The sequence below is a fragment of the Melitaea cinxia genome, chromosome 9, assembly GCF_905220565.1.
Source record: "Melitaea cinxia chromosome 9, ilMelCinx1.1, whole genome shotgun sequence".
In the NCBI taxonomy this organism is placed as follows: Eukaryota; Metazoa; Arthropoda; class Insecta; order Lepidoptera; family Nymphalidae; genus Melitaea; species Melitaea cinxia.
Genome location: NC_059402.1, coordinates 12,257,901 through 12,281,690, shown reverse-complemented (window position 1 = coordinate 12,281,690; position 23,790 = coordinate 12,257,901). Strand labels below are relative to the sequence as shown.

At 31.1% G+C, this 23,790-nt stretch overlaps 1 protein-coding gene and 1 long non-coding RNA gene across 3 annotated transcripts; one reads left to right on the top strand and one right to left on the bottom strand.

Annotated features, from left to right (window-relative positions):
• Positions 1 to 1,838: 1,838 nt before the first annotated feature.
• Positions 1,839 to 20,587, bottom strand: LOC123656769 (leucine-rich repeat-containing protein 57-like). Of its 2 annotated transcripts, none has more exons than XM_045592429.1 (4): positions 19,851 to 20,587; positions 4,852 to 5,002; positions 3,014 to 3,586; positions 1,839 to 2,048 (listed from the first exon to the last, which is right to left on the bottom strand). In XM_045592429.1, exons 1-4 carry the CDS (start codon positions 20,545 to 20,547, stop codon positions 1,931 to 1,933), a joined length of 1,539 nt encoding a protein of 512 aa, XP_045448385.1. In that variant the 5' UTR covers positions 20,548 to 20,587; the 3' UTR covers positions 1,839 to 1,930. The 2 variants fall into 2 exon arrangements, with proteins under 2 accessions (XP_045448385.1, XP_045448384.1); XM_045592428.1 differs by lacking the exon at positions 19,851 to 20,587 and adding an exon at positions 6,221 to 6,929.
• Positions 17,137 to 21,720, top strand: LOC123656771. The gene is made up of 3 exons (XR_006743593.1): positions 17,137 to 17,303; positions 21,048 to 21,053; positions 21,709 to 21,720. It is a non-coding gene; the product is annotated as an uncharacterized LOC123656771 (long non-coding RNA).
• Positions 21,721 to 23,790: the final 2,070 nt, after the last annotated feature.

Below are 23,790 nucleotides of genomic sequence, written 5' to 3'. Positions count from 1 at the left end.
GGTCGAAACGCCTTTTATATGAAGCAATAAACATTTTATATTAACAATATGTTTTATACCGATAAACCGAGTGACATTTGCAAAAATAAATATTTTTTTATTATACGACTTGATCTTTCCTTGATTGTTTGTTTCGGAGCATTGAAGGGACACTATCCGGATAAGGCCTTCATGCTCATCATACAATTTTTTAACCGACTTCCAAAAAAGGAGGAGGTTCTCAATTCGAATGTATTTTTTTTATGTATGTTACTTCAGAACTTTTGACTGAGTGGAGCGATTTCGACAAATTTTCTTTTAATCGAAAGGTGGTGTGTGTCATTTGGTCCCATTTAAATTTATTTGAGATCTAACAATAACTTTTCGAGTTATAACTAATAATGCGTTTTTACTTGACGCTTTTCTCGTCGATCTACGTTGTATTATACCGCATAACTTTCTACTGGATGTACCGATTTTGATAATTCTTTTTTGTTGGAAAGGAGATATCCCTAGTTTGGTACCAGGATCTGATGAAATTCATTAAAATTTTGTTACAGTTGTAATAAAAAAAAAAAAAAACAATCTTACTTTATTATTAAATTTGCATTTAAACATTATGTTTTTTAAATCAAATTAATTAAAGTTATGATGGGTGAAAAAAGTCTTATCCGGAATTGTCACTTATTAAAAATAATCGGTAAGTGAGAGTTCCATTAATATAAGGCACAAAGGATAGTAATATTTTTAAAAATAAATTATTTAACGTAGGCGAGCTAGAAAGGCATAATTTTTTCTTTGTTAAAAATAATTGTTATATAATTGCCACGCGATTTAAAATGAGTACTTAAAATTTTTCTGTCTCTCCTCGAAGATTTTTTTTACAATTAATAATTTTACATTTTTTAATATGGCCAAATTTAATATATTATTGTATTATATTTAACTCGATGACATATCTAAATAATTTTTATATATATTTTACGTAAATTATTTCACTGAAAAATTAGGACAGAACATATTCTAATACAATATTATTTTTGTATGAGGATTACTATACGTGATCAGTTGTTATTGCATTGAATAAAAAATGTATCTTCAAATCTTGAAAAATATATAAATTCAATGAAAGCATATTTAAAATCAATTGGCCAAAAATATTTTTTATAGTAAATTATTCAATCTCAAATTTATGTTAGTATAATACCAATGTGGGTTAATTTGGGCCCGTTTTCTTCGGTTGTGATACTTCTAATCTTTACGTTTCGTTCACAAATACCGCTTGTGCGCTATCAGTAATGTTTTTTTCTCTCTTAACTACTTAAATTATTTTCAACATTTCCATGGTGGCTGGTTATTTTTTTATAAGACAAATAAAATCTTAAATCTGATTTATAAGTGTTTTATTTAAAATTAAAACTTAAATGTGTGGTTTATATTTTTCATTTCCTATCTATAAAACAATCGTTTACCATTTGCAATTTTTTTCTAGATTGTTAAGTATTCAAGTAAGAAAAAAAGCAACAATACTCATAAACAAATACGTATAAATATAAATTTTTTAAATTCAGTTGTATTCTAGACTTGTATCTTTAAAAGTTTTGGTGTTTACTCCTTAAGAATCGATTTTCATAAAAGGCCCCCGGTATGAAAAAAATATGATGAGAAAAACTACTGAACGAATGACCTCGTTACGTTTCTCATAACGCCATCTATCGGAACTCAGTAGGGTTCGGTATCGGACGACGTTTTCTAATAACGTGAACGCTATACATCTCCGATAAATGGCTTTATTTGATTCGTTTATTTATCATTTGATATGGTATTAATATTTTTCTTAGACTAGTAAGCCTGATCTGAAGGAGTAAAGTCCAGTCGTGCGGCGGAGCTGACACACACACTTTTTTTAACACTTGCCGACTAATAATTCTATGATAATATTTTGATAATGTTAGACAAACTTCCAATGAACAATATTCTTCCCCGGCTTCCATGCTTCGGCACAAGATTTGGAACAAAAAGCGGCATTTAGTATAATGTCTTCACTTGCCGCAATTAATATTAATTTTCTGAAATAATACATTGAAATATGAGAAAAAATACTTGATCCCTTATTTGGATAACTAAAAAAGTAAGAAAAACCAAACTATTGAAGATGGAAGAGACGATTCTGCAAGTTTTCAATGGCAAGTATAAATTCTGGTACGATTCTCGAAATCAATGTCTTTCTTGTTAAATTAAGTTTATATTTGAGCATGCTGCTCATATTCACGAGGCTTTTTGGCAACTTCAACCCAAAGTCATTCAAACTTTACAGACCACCGGAACTGGGGCACTAATTTTACGCAAATTGAACAAGTGTAATAGTTATTTCTAAAAAAATGGAAATAATGCACTTACCATTTTAATGAAAGAAGGCATTTAAAAGTAAGTTCTTAGTAAATAGTTATTGCTTAATGAACAATTACTAAACTGAGACAAATAAAAAATTACAACTGGCTTTATCGAAAAACACACAGAATTGACTCTTTCCACTGCTTAATAAATTTTATTTTGAAAATTAAAAATGTCATTATAAATCATTGCTCAAAACCTGGACATACATAATACCACATCTAAATTCTACTTCTATCTATTAGTGCTACATTCCTGTAGTTAGTAAGGTAGGCAGACATCCTGGGGAGGGTCAGAGGTGCGATCGGCAACACGCTTCTGATGCTTCTGGTGTTGCAGGGCTCTATAGGTAACAGTAACCGCTTACCATCAGGTGGTCGTAAGTTTGTTAGCCTTGGTTGCCGACTATAATAACATCTAACGAATAATACATCTAACGAGATAAAATTATTGATTTTTTGTCACAGTTTATCTTATGCCAGCTCCAGGGAACCAAGTCTCCAAAATTATGTCCAACATATGCCAAAACTTTATTAATAAACTATATAGTCGATGAGTAAGGAGGGGTTGAAAAATTTCCATCCGAATACGACCTTCATCAGTAAAATTACACTAACTATGGATACAAATGGATACTCACTCAATACAGAATTCATAATAAACGAAATCAAATATAGGCTTCTTACATCGCACGTTTTCACATCTCGATAAAGGTCCGTTACATAAATCATTCTTTATGAATCTGGGTAAGTAATAAAAATACTCCTCAATCATATCTTTAGGTACGCAGCTACCCTTTCTTTTCGTTGTTAATAAAATATCATCAAATTCCTTCGAACTTTCCTTATTTGATTTTGGTAAATCTTTTTTGTTATTATTTTCATCGTTATGTTCATTACTGTTGATATTACAATGATTTAAACTTTCCTGTAGACTTTTAACATTATTGTTATTTTCATTGTATCCTGTATCATAAAAATCACAATAAATACTTCTGGGAGTAGGTGTCAATTTCTTTGCAGCATCACTAATTATTTCGTAAAACTTTCTTTTACATAGTTCAAACAAACTTGGCACAACTGACGTAACTATAATATGATTATATATGGCAGGAAAATCATAATTTAAAGTACACTCTGTAGAATTTTGATTTAGTCGTAATATACGTCTTGTTGAATTACAGGTTTCTTGGCATCTTGGATAACTTAGACACCTGAAATAAACACCAACATAATATATTTCTTATTTTGTTGTTAACAACTACAGTTTTTTTTTTTTTGTTTTGTCTGAAGGTTAACTGTTTGAGAATGCCACTAAACATTAGGTTTACCTTTGTTAAAACTGTTTTTAACACTAGGTCTTAACTTACTCCAAAACTCTTAAGGTGTTTGAACAAACTAAATAAAAAAAGATTTGAATGAATGTCCGAAATAACGGCATAATTTCTTTCATAGTCTGGAAGAACCAAATTTTGAAGTCCAACTCGTAGTTGTTTGTTTACTTCTAGAAACTAAATCTACACTAAGGTTTACCTAACTTATCAACTTGTTGCTGAGATTGGCGCAGGCATTTCGTATAGGTATATCTACATAATGCTGTGTGGTTACGGAACTAAAGAATATAGCCACCCCCTCTCTTCCCGTGGGTGTCGTAAACGGCGACTAAGAGATAACACAGTTCCACTACCATCTTGGAACTTAAAAAGCCGACCTATGGCTGGATAACCTTCTAACTGCTGGCTTTGAAATATACAGGACGAAAACGGGCAGCAGCGTCTGGTGGGACAAAGCCAGCCCTGCGGTCACCAACCCGCCTACCCAGCGTGGTGACTATGGGCAACACACATGAGTTCGCGCCACTTGGTGTGAACTTGTTTAGGCCTATGTCCAGCAGTGGACTGCGACAAGCTGAAGTGATAATGATGATATCTACATAAAAAGTGTTGACCCTTTTCTTAAAATATTGTCATATGATATAAAATCATTGCCTTATGTGGTCATGGGCGAATTTTTCAAAGAGCCAAAAAGACCATAGCCCGTTCGGCATTCTGTGAGGAGCAGCACAAGCCGAGCACGAGGTGTAGCAAAAGCCGAGCATATGCACGCCTACTAAGGATATAAAAAAATTATGAATATATGAATGGGCGGCATAAAAAAAGGTCAGCCAAAAATGTAATGGTTATTGTTAGTGACTATGTGGACAACACATATGAGTTCACGCCATTTTTGGCGCGAAATTGTGGAGACCTATGTCCAGTAGTGGACTGCGATAGGCTGAAGTGATAAGTGATTGTTAGTATCATTAAGTGATTTAAAGGTCATCCGAAAAATTCGGGGTAGCAAACTTTACGTATGGTCCCGAGGCGCTGAATCTTAAAATATACACTACATCATCCACTGAATGTGGTAATTGACATTACGACCGAATGGTAGGTAAAAGAATATTTTGAACATAGATTCATTTTAGAAATTCGCTTACCCTATATTAAGACTTCTGGTCTGCTGTCCTCTAAACATGTGATACCATAGCGAATACGGTATTGTCTTCAAGTTAGGATTTCTCCAAAATCTGAACTCACAGTGGTGATAGTTATAAACAGGTCGTTGAGGCAACCATTGTAAATTATTGTCTGAAAAGTAAATATTTTCTTGAACTCAATTGAAATTAACAGAAGTAAGTTTACCGGTATTTAAATAAATATTTATTTCAAGACCGATAAACTTTATTGTATTTAGGTATCCGCCAACCCGCATTGGGGCATAGTGGTGGATTAAGCTCTGATTCTTCTCCTACATAGGGAAAGAGGCCTATGCCCAGCAGGCCGAAGCGAAACTTTGTTATATTAAATAATATGATTAAGTACCCAAATAAAATGTTTTTTCTACGATCAACGTAATGGAAACATTTCCTCATATTTAAGACCTTGTTATAAAACTCTGGACAGAAGAATGTATATTTAAATTTAATAAAATTGCAGTTTTGTCAGAGATTCCCGTAACTCGTGGTTGTGCTAATAGGTCAAACGGATCAATGAGGAAGCGTTCGACTTGATTTATTACAGCTAGTTTGTTATCGGAAAACATAACTACAACTGTTTCCTTCGGTTTACGAGCGACACTAAATCAAAGTATTGGGGTCACGAAATTTTGGCTAATTATAAGAAATGTGGTAAGGATTCCTAGATTTACACAGAGTAAAATTTTATGATATTTTATATTTCACGACTTTCAGGTGATTTATTGTTCATCATTTTATAATGTAATGAATATAAATACGATTTTCAAAAGTATTTCAGCTTAATAAATAGTCAAATACAGGCATTTTTAATTGTTATGTTATTATAAAAATATTGCAAAAGTTGGTTATTTAAAAAAAATGTTTAAATGTACTTTCGCAAAAAGAAAAAATATATCGTAATATTGATTTAACAGACAATATTTTTTTAAAGATTTTGCATTCAGTCTCTTAAGATCCCACTGCTGGGCATAGACCTCTTACTCGATTTAGGAGAAGGCCAATCCTTCTCCTATCTTCACTATCAGGTGGTATCTGAGACCGACAGCTTAACGTGCTCTCCGAGGCACGGTGGGTGACCCACAAGAACAGACATCCAAACCAGAAAAAAATATTTGTACAAATACCTGCAAACCGTCGGTCTTTTAGGCGACTACTCGCACCACTACTTGTTAAATTTTAAAGATTTATTTTTCAAAATTAAAAATATAAAACTGTACCTTTCATGGCTTTACCTTATTTACCTTTTAAAAAATCTCTATTCGTTGTGTTAGTGAAAAAACCCGTCGCACTGGTAAATACGAAACACAAACCATATCAACAACATGATTACCACAAACCGAAAGATAACGAAGCATCCGCAACTCGGCTATCCTTAACGGCAGTTCACGGACCTCATTTTCGTCCAATATCAAAAATTTTAAGTTCCTCACTTCGCCGATCTCGTCCGGGATATATTGCAATCGATTGCCACTAAGATCCAAACACTTGAGGCGAGTTAACTTCGATATCTCTCTCGGCAACTCTGTAATGTCGTTCCCGCTCAGATATAAGCTTTCTAGGTTGTTCAGTTTACCAATATCGCTCGGTATACGAGATATTAAATTTTCCTTTAAATAAATGTCCGTTATCTCGTCCTCTTCGCCATGCAGACGCTGGAGGGGAAATTCAGTAAATCCCCTGTAATTCCAGTGTAGGACATTGTTTGTTATTTTTCCGTAGTCCATCTCTTTTGTTTTGTAACCAAACACGTAATAATCAGTCTGTCAGTCAGTCAGTCCAGCCTATTGCAGTCCACATAAATAGGCCTCCCCAAGTTTGCGCCAGACGTAATACTATGCTATAACATTATTAAAGTCTAACTGAAAGTCAATTTAATTATCGTTTGACTATTTATTATACATTCTTCATATTTTTCTTATCACTGTTTTAAAAAATAATTTAAATGATACTAAATATTAAGAGGTTTTTTTTATTGCTCAGTTAGACAAAAGTTATCGTTAACAAATCAGACGGGTTCTTCTTATTCCCGTTTGTGCGAGACTACTACATCACCCGAGGTTAAAGAATTATTTTTAAACACAGCAAGGCCGCTTATTTTAATAACCTGAACATCACTATCAATTTTATTTAAAACACTCATTATAATAAATTTCTATCTTTCAATCCATGGTTGGGATATACTCGATAATTCATATTTGATACTGAAAGATTTACGCATTGTTAGTAATTATGTCTGAATTCTGAAATAGCTTCAAGCTCACAACTATTTCAGATATCTGACTTTGAAAAAAAGATTAAGAATTAAGTGGCAATAATATTTAAAATAAATTGGAATAAACTTGATAAATAGTTTTTTTTTTTGTTATTAAAACTAGTTAATTGCAATAATATTAGTCAATTTAAAAAATTATTACAGATGTACAATTTTATTTTATTAAAGTTGTCGTCTAGATGTTCCTGTGACAAATACCTAAGCAGGTTTTAATTTCTGAAGTAGGGGTTACAACAGTTATGAAGTCAATTTTAAGCAAATCTCACTCACTAATTTAAAAAATGTGAGTATCTATTCTTTATGTAAATTAAATTCTTTATTGTACTTTTTTATTTCCTACTACTTTATATAGCACTTGCATTTGTTTTGACTCAGGGTACAGTGTAAGGTTGTGAAACTTTTTTTTATTTAGCCCCCAAGACACTCGCTTATTAAAAATGTATTGTATGTACTTATCTGCGTTGCACGTCCGCGTGTAGTTTGCAGAATTTTATATATTTACTCCAATGTAACAAACTTCGGGTGAATTGGCCTGTAGATTACGAGTAAATTGTCTGTGACTGAAGGACAGACAGACACATGAGTATTCCTTTGAATGGTTCTTTTTATCATTTTAACACTCAATCTTGAGAATTTAGAAATTTGTTTTTTAAAATTAAATTCTATAAAATATCTATGTTAGACCCAAGTACAAATCGCAAATTATAATCATGCAATTTTTTTATTTTGCAATTTATATTTTTTTTAGAAGCCTCACACTTTTTATTATATTTATTATACTTAAGATCTTTCAAAAATATTCAAATAGATATCAGAACATATTTTTCTTTCAAAATACTCCGGCAGTTTCATCTACAATCTTCAATTCTCGATTCGGAATAGTAATTAGGGCACAAAACTGAAATTGTGTTGTAATCGCTACAGCAGTGTGTATCGGGGCTACAAGTAATGTTCAACTATTTTCATTGTTTACGCCATGACTTGTCCTCAACCCGACACAATCGCGATACTTGGATTCGAGCCAAACACTTGTACTCAATATCGAACACTTTTCTTTTTATTGGATCTCGGATTTTGGTTTTTTTTTTTACGTAAGTCGCCAAATTTTATTTTACATGTTTAGTGTTTTTGTTTGCATTTCTAAATAGAGGAGTATACCTACTCCACGTGTTACTACAATATGTCAATTTAAGAAATCAATAATTCATATGAATAAAAACATTCCTTAAGCTGGCAATGGCTTTCGTTAGATTAGCATTTAGGCCCTTTAGTTAAAAGCCTCTGCCTCTTTTTGTAATAGTGTAGCTTATATTAGTCGTACTTGCTACTAAATTACCGATTGACTTATTTCTTCCTTGCTTGTTTCACCAGTTGGTTAACGCTATTTGCCGGATTACAGTATCTGACAGTAAAAAGTTTTTAATTTTCTTATTACCATCGAATTGTAATATATTTATGCGATACCTCTATTCGCATATATTACGTAATGTTAAAGTTGTAGTTTATTAATTGAGGAGAAACAGGACCTTCTGGCCTATTCTACCTCCCATTGTCAAAGTCTATCTATATCGTCATCCGTCAATTTATCCATAACTGCCCTTAGCTTTTAGTAGGTGCCTGGGTGACCGAGCTTAGCTCGATATTTTATTAAATCGCGTTTTTTTTCGATTTTATTATACCAACATAATAATAAAAAATAGGAAATGGTTATTTAAATAAAAAATTATGATGCCATTAGAAAAAAAAGGTAAAACACGGGGATTTGAACTGTCTTCTCGGTCGATTCCCAACCGAGCTATTAGAACTTTATTAATAATTGCAAAATTTACATTCCTATTCTAACAATATTGTAGCCATTTTTTTATTGCCTAAAAACAGGAATAAAACGATATTGTGGGTGTCATAAGAGGCGACTAAGGGATAACACAGTTCCGCTACCACCTTGGAACTTAAAAAGCCGATTGGCGGCGGGATAACCATCCAACTGCTGGCTTTGAAATACACAGGCTGAAGACGGGCAGTAGCGTCTTCGGTGCGACAAAGCCAGCCCTGCGGTCACCAACCCGCCTGCCCAGCGTGGTGACTATGGGCAAAGCACACGAGTACACGTTATTTTTGGCGTAAACTTGTGGATGCCTATGTCCACCAGTGGACTGTATAGGCTGTAATGATGAAAACGATATTTTCTAAAAAATGAATCCTAGCTATATCGATTTATCGCCCCCGAAATCCTCTGCATACTAAATTTCATGAAAATAATTGGAGCCGTTTCTGATATTCAGATATATATATATATATAAGAATTGCTTGTTTAATAGTATTAGATATCTACTCACGTTGGTTTATTTACAAAAGGTTTCAATTGTGGACAAAATATTGTTTCCTAATAACTAGAACTCAACCAAATTAACTTATCGTTGCATTATACCTGTAAGAGTATAGGTATATACAAGACTAGTAGGGCCCCGCGGTTTCACCCGTGTTAATTAGAGGAAAAATACTTATAGCCTTCTTCGGTAAATGGGCTATCCAACTCTAAATGAATGAAAATAAGATTTTACTTTTATTATTATGTCTATATAACTATATATATGTATTTGTATATATTTCAAATAAAACACTATTGTTTGAATGCAACTTTATTGAAGGTAAATTCAAATACGTTGTCAGTTCACTATTATAGTGAAGTTTATCATAGAAGAAGTGCGTAAGAACGATTTATTTTATAATAAGTAGAAATACATATAAATTCTATGTTACAGTCAGACTTTAGATTTTTGCTTAAAGTAATACAAAAAAAAAATCGAAAACAAAATAAATGATATCCAAAATTATACATAGATACAAAAAGTTACAAGATATATCACTTTTTAAAAAGATTGACCTTTTTCGTAAAATTGACGAAATTATAAAATACTTTTTATGAGAGTTTCTTATAAAATCCAAAGAAAATTATTAAAATTGAATTAAAGAATTTTTATGTTTAGTCAAGTAGAATGAAGAATCCTACGTAAAATTGAATAATTGTTTTTAAACACTGATTTTATATTAAGATAAGGTTTAATTTATACATAAATTATATAATCTTATATATAAATATTTTATATCATAAACTCTTTTGAAAAATAAATAATAATTTAAGATTACCTTTTATCGACTAAAAGTGAACGGAACTTACAAAATTTGAATAGCATTTTTATACATTGGACAAGATAATTTAAATTTCAATATACTTAGGTACTTATTTAAGGTATTTACGAAACAGTTTGAATAAGTTAATTTTTTTGTTTCCTCTTTCCATGTAATTGAACAATTTTACCACCGATTTACTTATAACATACAAGTCCATTAAAAGCTTTTTGATATGACATTTAAAGAAGTACTACTTTAAGACACTTAAGTATTAAAAGTGTTCTGAAAATGTAATTCTTAACGCTTGTATGACTAGATACAAATTTAATTTGATTATAAATGTTAAATTGTACTTAATTTTTTAGAATTTATACAAAAAATAAAAAATTATATTAGATAAAAAAGTAAATACAAAAACGATTTACTCCTCTCATCAGTCAGATCGAATTTCTGGTCCATTCATTTCTCACTCCTTACCTTACCAGCTTAAGAAAAAGCGGGACAAGGATCCATGAGAAATGTTATCAATTTATAATAAATATTGGCGTAGTCAAAAGGCTCGGATAGTCAGTCAACTAAGAAAAAGTTGCATTTGTTATAGACAAAAGCCAGATTTAATAAATTTAAATTCAAGATAAGACTGAAATTTTCATCTCTTTGTTCGAATACGCCGAAAACCAATAAAGTACCTATTTTACTATTAGGTACATTAAAATTTATCACACTTTTTCTTTATCAACACTCCGATTATTATCACTTAATTTTTTTTGAGACATTTTAACTATATACGATACGATATAGGGAGAGATACGAGTAGCACTCCAACTTCAACAGAATTTGTTATTAATTAATAAGTAAGGAATAATTTAAACGGGAAAAGGGGATTTTAGTGACAGTCGCCGTCCTCAGAATATTCATTCATAAAAAACGTAAATGTGTCATCATTATCAAAAAAACACATTATTGAAAATAATACAATTAAAATTTTACAAATTACTTACATAAAAAAAGCATCAAGAAACGAGTAGGTCCTAATTCTATAAGACATAAAATAATGACGCTACATTATATGTGGATATGTCAATTGTACCAATTTAATATTTACAGCGCCATGAAAATGCTATTGCTATTACTTACAATACTTGCCATGTCTCCATTTTTGACTTTGATTTGAACAAATTAAAATGTAATTTTTTAAAAGGATTTTAATACTAAATATCGGCGACCTAAAATCGTGTCGGATATTGTAAAGTTCTCCTCGCTTTAATGAATATATTTTTACATCTCTCCATGTATTGATAGTAATACACGATGATGTATTTACTGCTTTCGTTAGGCACGTTTTGAATTATATTAATAAATGCATTTACAATATTTACTATCTACGTGTAAAGGTCATTTTACTAAGTGCATTCAAAATATATAGTGAATATAAAACTATAATAATTTGTAGTTTTTACGTCAAATTTTCAATTTTAGATTTCTTTTATTGTCAAGAAAATATCTAAGTAGTTATATTTCAAATTATGTTTCATTAAGTTTTTCGTTACATATTACTAATCAATTTAAAATGTAAGACCACAAGTCGATATTTAGATAATTTACAAGTATGATAAAACTGTTTAAATTTTACTTGCTTTAAATATTTAAGTTCTGACAGCTTCATTAGTCATATTAGTCGTCATTAATATTAGGCAACACATACGTAAAATCAACGATTCGTATACGAAACATTAATATAAATGTATTATACACAAGTAAATCAAAAACTAACAATGTTGTTACGAAGTATAACGGTAAGGAGGACCACACAGCGTAGAAATTAATCATCAAAATACTTAAAAGAAACGCTAGTTCAAGAAAATATTTGATACGAAAGTAGCAGTTACAAATTGAATGAATTGTGTTAAGAATAAATACAACACAGGCAATGAAAACAAATGAACTCTATACCGAAAAAAAAAATTAGATTTTACGATTTGTGTTTATGAAAAGTAATCCATGCGGATGTGAAATTCAAAGTAAAAGAAATGCTATGCGGCTTGATCTGCGAACAGTGAAAAAACTGCTGGTAACAAATCAAAATGTAACTTTAATTACTATGACAATATGAAATATGAAGATATTGAAGTTGTACTACAGATTTTTTACAGAGCTTAAATAATACTTAGTACTTTTTAACGTTCATTTTCTTTTAAAATCGGTGATTATTTTTTGCAAAATGGTAACTTTGATACGCAGTCACGGTCCTCCTTATCTCTATCCTTATTTTGGTATCCTATATTTTCTCTTAATCAAGCAAATCAAACTTGATTTTGTCATAGATTCCACACTCATAGCTGCAAAACATACAAAAACGTAAAGTAAACTTAATAAATAATATTTAAAATCTGCGTATAATCCTGACCCGATGCCTCTTTCCATCGCTTTCGTCATCGCTGTCGAACGAGGATTGCTTACCGCCCAGCATCAAAGCTTGGATTTCAGGATTAAGGGGCAAAGCTGGATACGACGAGCGACGCACCATTGGGGCTGGTCGAGCTCCTAAAATAACAAAATTTTAGGTAATTATATTTATATATATATATATATATATATATATATATATATATATTACGTTAATGCAGAGAACGTCAAAAATTATACATATTTTTTATCGTTGAACATCTTAAATATGGTTTAAACCAAACATTATATATGTTTATTTCTTGTATATGTATGTTAATTATAACATAATATTCAATTTTTATTTTTTCTACTACACTGTCGACGAAATTTATACCTCACTATACTATATAATTGTTAAAAATGTATGTATAAACTTGACTAAGAGTCCGTGATATCTATAGTTTTAAATCAATATTATTTACATAAAACATATAACTATATAACTACATAAAATAAATAAATTTATTTTGGCAGTATTTACTCTACGGTATAGTTCAACCGTGTATGTGTATTGGATTATAATAATTGTTTTACAAATGCTTTCATAAACCATTCGGAAAGTTCATGTTTAACAGATCAAGTGAGATATTATACAATGTTTCAATGTTAGATTCTGTACAACGTTAATTACAAAATATAATTAATGTACCTACTCTAGAAGCCTGTAAATGTATCCACTATTTAGCATATGCTCTTTAAGGCTTTAACGCGTGAGTTTAATTACATGCACATCATAGAATTCTTTTTCACCGACCAAACAAGAAAGATCCACTTGACTCGTCTACTGGACTACTTGAAAAGATTAATAATTAGGTTAAGGAATAAGAAAACAAAATCTAGATACACTGATTATTAAAATAACGAATTCTTAAAATTACTTTCCGTTAGTGTTAAATACCTCATACAAAATAAAAAAGTGTGTGTGTGTACTTATGTACGCACGTAAGAAGTCATACTTCATTGGCTAGTTAACATCACGTTCCTAACTTCTTCGTTGACTAGCAGCTAACTTCAATATGTCGGCTTTTTTCGTGACGGTGTGCGCGCGCATCGTAAAAATTAACTCACATAATTTTTCCCCAACGTGTCAAAAGAAATACAACTTTAAAAATGGTAAAACTAGATACACCTAGCACAAAAAAATAGTGACTATAGTTTTTCTATACTAGTTTATCTGATGATTGACGAAATTTAAGTAACTTTAAAAATGTTCATCAGATTTCGATATGCGCACGTATTGCGCAAGCGTCATCACAATCCATTATTTAACTTGTTAGCGCTTGTTCTAAACATGATTATACTTAAAAAATAACTTGAGCGAAAACTATTTCGGAACGGATTTAAATTTCATATATAAATTATTTTAACATGTAACATTTTCCAGATAACGATCACTGCAAAACGTTCGAAACGTCAGGATGTTAAAATAATTTATATGCGCGATTTAAATTCGTTTAAAAATATTTTTATTCAATGTACGGCGTTTGCAAAATTCTGAAACAGTAGCAGAAAGTCAAAAAGCTATCGGACTTTTTGATTGAATCAATACATCACGTAAAAATGCTGTCGTTTTTCGTGTACTTAATTGATGATTCTTTTTAACTATATTTATGTTTAAAATAATGTTTGTTTTATCTTTTAGATTAATTTTATGGTGCAGTGTACCAGGTCAAATAAATTTGATAAATAATTTCAATTTTTTTTATTTATAAATATCGTTATTTGTTTCAGTCAAAACTGAAGTTTTTATTTGACAAACAACGCCATACTATTATTAGCCTTTGTCGAAAATGAAAACAAATCTTTTGTAAATTGCGTAAAGACAGGGATTATTTGACAAACTTGCCTAACAAAGCTGCATAGTATCAAATGTAAAGTTTGACAAAATTGTCAACGTTGAAAGGCTAATTTTAACTTAAATAATAGATTATAGGAGGTGCGGAGCTAAGTTGATATTGATATTGATATGGATAAAAAGTTGCATATTATGTGATATTCTAGATCTCCATACTAAATTTATCAAAATCGATCGAGGAGTTTTCGAGTAGAAGAGTAAGAAAAATACATCATACTCGTAATCCCCAGAAACTTTACATTTTAAATATTTAGGATTCATTTGCAATAAAAATAATTCAAATAAACTTTAAAAAACGAACAATAATTGTTGTCTTATTATAATAATAATTTGAATACTATAGCTTTTTCGACTGACAACGAAACTGAATAGAAAGATAAATATATAAAAAATTATATATCTATATGTAATCTAAAGAACTTTTTGATACAGGACCTACACATTAAAATATTTAAATAATTATATACTGTAAAATTCCTCACAATAGGGATTAACGCATGTAAAGCTGCAGAGTATAACTTACACATAATCTAGTACGCTATTTATCGAGCATGTCAAGAAACCTTTTCGCTGCGTGTTTCCGACTACATGCTCGGAAACGATTTAACTTGATTAATCGATCGGTATATAATATATATGTCACGTGTTACAGAGGCACGAATGTAAAATATGTTGAGTTATATCCTAACTATAATATAGATATATAATATAGACAGCTTGAGTGTTGTACTACTATGTACTAAATATTTATATTTTTTTATTTATACAAAATATTATACATATTTACAATTCACAACTTAAGAACTAAATATTTACAGATAGTTTTGGTACTATGTACTTGTATGTGTGTAATAGTCAATAGATTTACTACTTGAGAAACGATTAGTCTAAGCTCCAGCTTAAGGAACATACATCCCATATGCTAAATGAAAATAATTGTGTTTGCTCGCAAATATCAAATCCACTACTATGAGTAACGATCGCTATCAAGTGTACATGACATCGTTACACATAGTAGGAAATATATCTGTCAACCTGCATTGGAGCAGCGTGGTGGATTAAGCTTTGATCCTTCTTCTACATGGGGAAAGAAGCCTATGCCCAGCTGTGGGATATTACAGGCTGAAGCTCGCAAACAAAATAAAACCGACTCCAATTACATCGGCAAATACAACAACGTAAGTAGACGAAAAATAGTCAAGTAAATACGCGTTATCAAAGATTACTCAAAAAGTAGTCATCAGATCTCGGTGAAATTTAAATGGGACTACAAAACAAGCATCAAATTTTGTTAAAATAAGAATCATAAAAAATATTTATAAAGAATAAACTGCTACCCTAGTCGACAATACAGCTCACTACGTTATAGTAGATGTGGCCATGTTGAGCGATATTCACCGAAGTAGATTTACTGGATTCTGATACAAGGCGTTACGATAAAGTACGCACCGTCTCACAAATGCGCGTCATCAAAGATTACTCAAAAGTGCTCATTATATCTCGATCATATTAAAATGGGACCACATTCCGTAGAGTGACGAAAAAATAGTCAAATAAATACGCGTTATTAAATATTAGTCAAAAAGTAGTAATCATAATCTCGATAAAAATTAAATAAGACTTTGTGACAAGCATTAGCTTTAGATTAAGAATCATCAAAATCGGTATACCCAGTGAAAAGTTCTGCGGAAAAATACAACGCATTATTATAAATATAAGTTATATTTAAATATAACTCAAAAAGTACTTGTTAGATCTCAATTAAATTTAAATGGAACCACATGACGGCAACACTTTTCGATTAAAAAAAAACATCCAAATCGGTCTACCCACTCAAAAGTTCTGAGGAAAATCTCTAACATATATAAAAATTAAAAAAACTACAATCGAATTGAGAACCTCCTCCTTTTTGGAAGTCGGTTAATTAGATAATATCTGACATATATCTGATGGGTTGCTGATGTGTGTCTTACATATGTACTCGATTATTAAAGACGAAGGTATATAATCCTTAGCCAGGATCTCGTACTGGATATCATCATAACAACCTATACAGTCCACTGCTGGACACAGGCCTCCACAAGTTTACGCCAAAAATAACGTGAACTCATGTGTTTTGCCCATAGTCACCACGCTGGGCAGGCGGGTTGGTGACCGCAGTACTGGCTTTGTCGCACCGAAGACGCTGCTGCTCGTCTTCGGCCTGTGTATTTCAAAGCCAGCAGTTTGATGGTTATCCCGCCACCGGTCGGCTTTCCAAGTTCCAAGGTGGTAGTGAAACTGTGATGTCCCTTAGTCGCCTCTTACGACACCCACGGGAAGAGAGGGGGTGGCTAAATTCTTTAGTACCGTAGCCACACAGTACAGTACCGTAGCCACACAGTACCACTCGTACTGGATATAAGGCCTGTGATATGAAAAAAAAATGAGGAACATAATCTTGTGAAATATCTGACGCTTTCTCTTAGTGACACTGGCATTTAGTGACGTTGAAAGTGATGTTTTAAAGCGCTTTTAGCTGCTTATGTAAGATATTGTTGGTTAAATAGAAAAGTGACATTAATCAAAAATAGCAAATTTTTCAATACACGCATTTAAAGTTTTTACTTTTATTAAAATTAATTTTTCCTTATATTTTTTATATTTACATGTAAGTGTTATTTATCATTTTGAAGGTATTTACATAAAGATTAAGATATCGTTGTTGTGTAAAATCACATAAATAATTTAAAAAAAAAGTTTACTAGTAATATTTTAGTTTTACAAACGTCATATTAAACAGTCGTGTGACTAATATTACGTCACTTCCGTTATATATTTTTCTTACGGTTTTAGTTTTCAGTTCGCTCGCCCAGCCAAAGTCAAGTCTGCCGTAAGGAACTTCGTTCCAAAAATAAAAATATAAAAAAAAATGGCAAAGTGACGTTTTTCTACAATCAATATCGCGATGACCGCAGAGTACCGAAACGACACTGGTGTCATCTAGTGAGCTTGACGTGTTATTTTATAAAGGGTCTTTTATCCAAATAAACATAATGTTGTTAACAGTTTTTCTTACACTCAGTATTTCCAGTAAAAACCTTACTTTTAGAAAATTTTGAGATACGTAATTTTTCCATTCAACCGACGATATATTAGTATACCAGCACTTAATCTTAACTAAATTATCGATACGAATTTTAGTAATCATTTTATGTTTTTGACTTTTATTATTTTAATTATTTATAATTTGATACATTTAATGTTACGTTTTAATTTTTTAGTGTATTGGTAATCAGTTAACAGTCATACTTTTTATCCTAACCTACGGGCAAGCTTTACAAGGCATACGTCGGGGCTATGTTGTAAAGAAAAAATTTATGGTTCAAATATAAAATAATATGTAAAATCTTTTCCAGTTTTGCACATGTTTATTTTGTATCAGTTTTTTTATACGCCGGAATCGGAATGAAATATGACGAATTTATTAATAAAATTCGAACTTTTGAAATACTCCAATTATTTTATGCTATTCTATCTTTTATTGTTGCTACAAACTGTTACTTTGTAGCATTTACATATACTAAAATAACGTACATAGGAACTCTTTATTATATGTACTCATTTTAAATATCTTACTGGTACCCCTAAAGCATACGCATTTTTTCAATAAACAAAGTTGGAACAAGATAAAATAATAAAATAATCAACGCTGTGATAAGGCAATAGAGCGCCATTTTCCGATACTTCAGTCGTTGAGCCGCCGTTGGTTTTCAAGTTGTGATAATAGTGTAGATGACCGCCAACCTACATATGTATGTATCATGTTGAATATAGCTTTAACGCTAAAGATACTGTAAATAAAAATGAATAACCGAAAACAACATTTCGCTATTGTTATAATGACAAACACTAGTTACGGAACCCCGATCCCACGAATATGCTGACGTACCAAACTGATGGAATCTTCCCAGACGACCACCTGACGACTACATGACGACACACCTACCTACGAGTTTCCTACATTAGCCGAGTTCCCCGTATTAGCCTTTCAATGAGCCACTGTTTTCATTTCTAATTTTATTAATTGTAGTATTATTTTAATCACTCTTTAGTATCACTTTGACTAAAGCGGTCGTTAGTTATAATATTCAGTTATAAGATAATTATTGTATTCATATAATAAATAAATAGTTAGTAATTGTTCGGTTTCTTTTCAACCTCCTGATTGCTGCAATACGTAATTCGTTGGTAAAGAAGTCACTGATAGGCATGTCTACGAATCTAAATTTAGAGTTTTCTTTTAACTTGGTAAATAGGACATTTAAGTTTAATTTACTTCTCATATCTAAGTGATTTAACACAAAAAATACAAAAATAATAAGTTTTATGAGTTTTAACTTATAACGATTTCTCATTAAGAATAAATAAAAGATATACTAATCTTAAAATTACAAAGTTTTGATAAAACATTTTGTACATATATTAAACAACATTTTCTAAATTTTTGGCTTAACAGATTTTGATGCAACTTTCATATTATTATTCTACTTAGTATAGAACATCGCGTTATGACTGCGGTAAATAACAAAGTTATTACAATTAATATTACTGAAGCTCAGCGTGCAGGAGTCGGCTTGTATTATAATCATTTCTTATTATAAAACTTTTTACAGTGCTATGCGTCTGAAAATTATAGACATAAAATATAATGCAAAAATTTTCTGTGGTAAGAAAAATACACAAAAGGTGCGATTAGGAAAAGAAATACAATTAAAACGCAAACCACGACAGTTATTATTTTCCAAAGTGAAAAGGTAATTTTGCTTTATTTATAGTGTGAATTTTCATTACCTGAATATTTTCAGCCATCAGACAGACCTTGCAAGGAGAAAGAAAGAAAGAAAAAAAAGGACAGATAATTAAAACACCGAATACAAACATTTACATTCATTAAACATTCATATATATTTTTAAATTGTATGAATTAAATCAGCTTGAGTTTGTTAGAACATTTAATTTTGTTCTAGCATTTGATTCTTTTACATTTAATTAAAATTATGAAAATAAAATGATACATAATATTAATTTGTAACAAAATAATTGCTGATAGCATATCGTAGACAACTAACAAATATAATAAGAAGTTTGCTCTAAAAACTCAAGCCTGCATATCAAAATTATTTACAATCGTAAATTAAAAAAAAAACTTGATATATAAATAGATTTAGCGTGATACATAACATTTAAACTTAATAACATTTTTATACATACCAAAAAGCTTGGCGATTGATTGTCTCTTAGCCGATTTAGGTTCGGCAATTTCGCCGATGGACGCCGGTGCTGAATTGTCGGTTTTATTTGGCTTTTCGCTGAGGTAGGAGTTTATTGATTCCCCTCTTGTGTACGGTCTTACTTCTCTTTGATTCTTTTTTTCACCACCCGAACTCATCACCGATTCAGCTATTTGGAACAACTGTAGACCAAATTTGCTTGATTCCCTACGCAGCATTTTCTTGTTCGCGAACTCTGCCAGAGACTGTCTTCTCTCCCCGTTAGGGTTTAATTTGAGTCTTGCTCTTTCTTCTTCTTTCACCTTGAGGACGTCTAGTAATGCGTTTATGACCAATATAACTAAAAATACAGTGATGCCAATCACTGTAATTGAACTGTTTTCAGTTTCCATATCTTCTTTACGTTTTAATTTTTCTTGTGTTTTATTACAATATGGTTTTTCTGTGAATACTTGCAAAGCGCTACAGGCATCTTTCAGGAATAAAGGAATCACTCTCGTCTTCATCTCATATTTAATACGTGAAATGTTTGGCTTAACATCTTGTTTTTCAACAGCCGCAACAGGGCTCGTCGGTTTATCCTCATTCGACTTATTTGTGATGAACCACATGTGAACACTGTACAGGCAATAAAAAATCACGGAGAGGATAAAAAGTAATATCTTTCGCTCGTTCATGTTTACATCGCAAAACCAGTAATTTGTTTTGACACGGGATCGCGCGTGCGTAATGTTTTACGCGTAAACTTCGTCCGTTTTTGAAGCTCGAAACTTACATTGATTTGATCTTATTTATTCTTTCCTTTTCTTTATGATGATTATTTATGAGTATTTACAATGCACTAAGCACACGTCACGTCAGGTCTTGTTTTATGTAAGGTGGCCACTACCGTTTGCGCATGTGCGGTTTTTCAGTCAGGTCAGGCGTAGGGGTCGGCTTGCTTGTAGTGAATATGTCCGTACGTAAAAGCACACGAACAATGTATCGATATGGAACTTACTATTTTATACTTATTTTCTTTCTATAGTAAATGCATTTATTTAATTAACGCTATCTGATTTCCTCGTCGGTTGTTAGTTTGTTATCAATTTCATTTGGAAGCTCCTTTATCAGTGTTCGCATCCTATTGTCAGAGATAAGGGTTTATTTTAATTAAATTTTATCTTTATATGTATAGATTTTAGTGAAAGTAAATTCAGTAAAAGTTAAATGTTTGGATATGTTTGACGATACTTCATAGATAATATAATAAAATATAGAAAAGTATACATACGGGATCTTCATCTCCTTATGTATTTCTTTTAACCTTTATTTTATTTAACTTCTTATGGTTACCAAGACAAACTTATATAAGGTTTGAGAGTAAGTAGTTTTAGACAAGATATGCAAATAAATAAACTTATAGAAAAGGTATAGTGAGGCTTAAGATGATCATGGCTAATTCAAAATTTATCCTAATACAATTTGATTTATTCATGAACGGAATCATCAAAATCTTATCAGACAAATCTAAGTTTATTATTTAAATTTAATTTAGTTTTTCGGCTTCGCCTTCGTTGACTGACTAAACAAAATTTCTAAATTATATTTTCAAATAAATAATAACACATATTGAAAATAGTATGACATACCTGTTTTACTCACTATTATATCATAAAACGTTGAATATACATAATGTATTCATGTCCTAATTAATTAATACCACAGAGTTGACAGACTTTGAGACACTTGTTTATTTTGTATCTACCCTCATTTATTTGTTTAAACTAATTAAGAGCGAGTAGACTTGTTTCAAGTTAAACAACGTTTAGATGTTGCTATGTAAAAAATTGCGCTAGTAAAATTACAATGTACTTTATAATTAATTGTTTGACGCCAGTGTTAATGAAAGCAAAATTTATTGTTAGATAATTTCAATAACGTCGGTTCTCCGTTCTTGAATATTCTTTTTATTGCCCATTCATTTATGAATTACTGTATTATAGCACGATGTATGTAAAATTGTTAATATTTTTTCAAAATTCTGTGTTTAAATAAAGGGACTATTATTAAAAATCTGATGTCAGATAGGCTCGCACAATGAGTTCAAGCTTTGTTGGGATTTCATCTTTGGTCAAGACAAGTTTCTGCATAGATCGTAAAGATTTTCTTCTTTACAGGATACATTTAATGTAAAATTTTCGTTTCAAATTACGAGTATTATAAAAGCGTGCACCTTATAGTTTACCCCTACCAACTGCTAATAAAACATTATGCTTGTACTACACCTCTATGATACAGCGATGATTATCTACTTAAATTACGGGTATTCCTATTAAAATTACGTTTTCCTTAAAGTACTATATTGTATGTTTATTATTAGTAGTATATTATGTTATATGTACCACCAAATGTCACTAAATCTCATAAAGGAAATAAAGAGGGTAGAACCAAAATAAAAAAGTATAGCAGCATACGAAATTAACGTAACTCCTCTGATTTATGTTGACCTATGGCTGTATTGTGTCGTTGTTACGAAATTTTAATACGTAATTTACACATAAAACTTCAGTAGATTAATGTACACACAGATATTTTACGAGTCATTATATTACTTATTTATAGTTAATACACGATAACAGATTTACCATTTTAAGATTTAAACACTTCCTGGTTATGTTTATGCAGCAGTGTAAAGGTAAAGTTTTAATGTGATTTATTTAACCCGTTTTAAATAATGGTAAGGTTAACCGTTCCTTATTACGGTGTAATTTTAAACGACGCTAAAAAAGATTATCGATTCGTCTAGATGTTTGTGTCTCAAATGTTACCTGACATTGTCTAATTGTTAACCGACTACCGATTTTTAATACCACTAATTGAATAAGTGGGGTGTTATCTGTAATGAAAATGTAATTGTAAGGGTATAAAGTGGAAATAATAATGTTATTTTAGGTTTTTATAATGAAAAAAATGTTTATGTTCATAGTAGTTTGGTATTGATAAATTAGTTGCAGTTTAATTACTTTTTCCTTTTCTATGTGATAAATCAAATTTAAAGTTTGTGTCGTGTCAGTAACTACAGTTGTGTTGTGTTTAGTTAATGTTGCGGGTTCAATCCGCGCTCATCAAATATTTGTAAGTCAACAGTTAAATACATACAACAAACAAGTAATAACGACAAGAACACGACAAATATCTGTATCATGTATTCGCGCTCGATTCCCGCTTATGACACAGCTGGTATTGAACCTGCGAGCACTAGCGCTTCGGCCAGTTACTGCAACCACTGCGCCAAAACGTTTTTTTTTTATAAATATAAAATGTAACAAAACGCCTCTTTTATTCAAACAATGTTTACAAAAAAACGGTTTCATCTTTTACACTTACAAGAAAGCCATTTGTATTCGGAATTATAAAATCTGCAACGATTAAGCTTTGGAAATATTTTAGAAGCAGGCACCTGTTTCCAATTAATTTAATTGAATTATTGTAATGCAGGTCACATTGTGGTTATGAATATGATCACGTGTTCCGTTTCTTCAATGCAATTGGAAGCAGAGGGAACCATTTCTAATAGTTTAATTGAATCTTGCTTCTATGTCACAAAAATCATTACATTACCTATTCTACATTACCTATTATTATTAAATGTAGATAATGACTAGTCTAGTAATGTCGTCATGATTATCACCATCATCATCCTTACTGGATGATCGTCACCTTCTGATCGTACATACTAAGGTACAATAATATAGTGTTTGAAATTACTGCAGCTCGTGGACCTTCCACGAGCTGCAGTAATTTCTAAAATATTACATTTTTTTCATTAATACTACTTATTCTGATTTCTTATATCCTATTTACTTAAAAACTAAGAGAAATGTGATCCTAAAAATTGTAACCTAGAGATATATGAAGATATTCATAGAACTAAATCT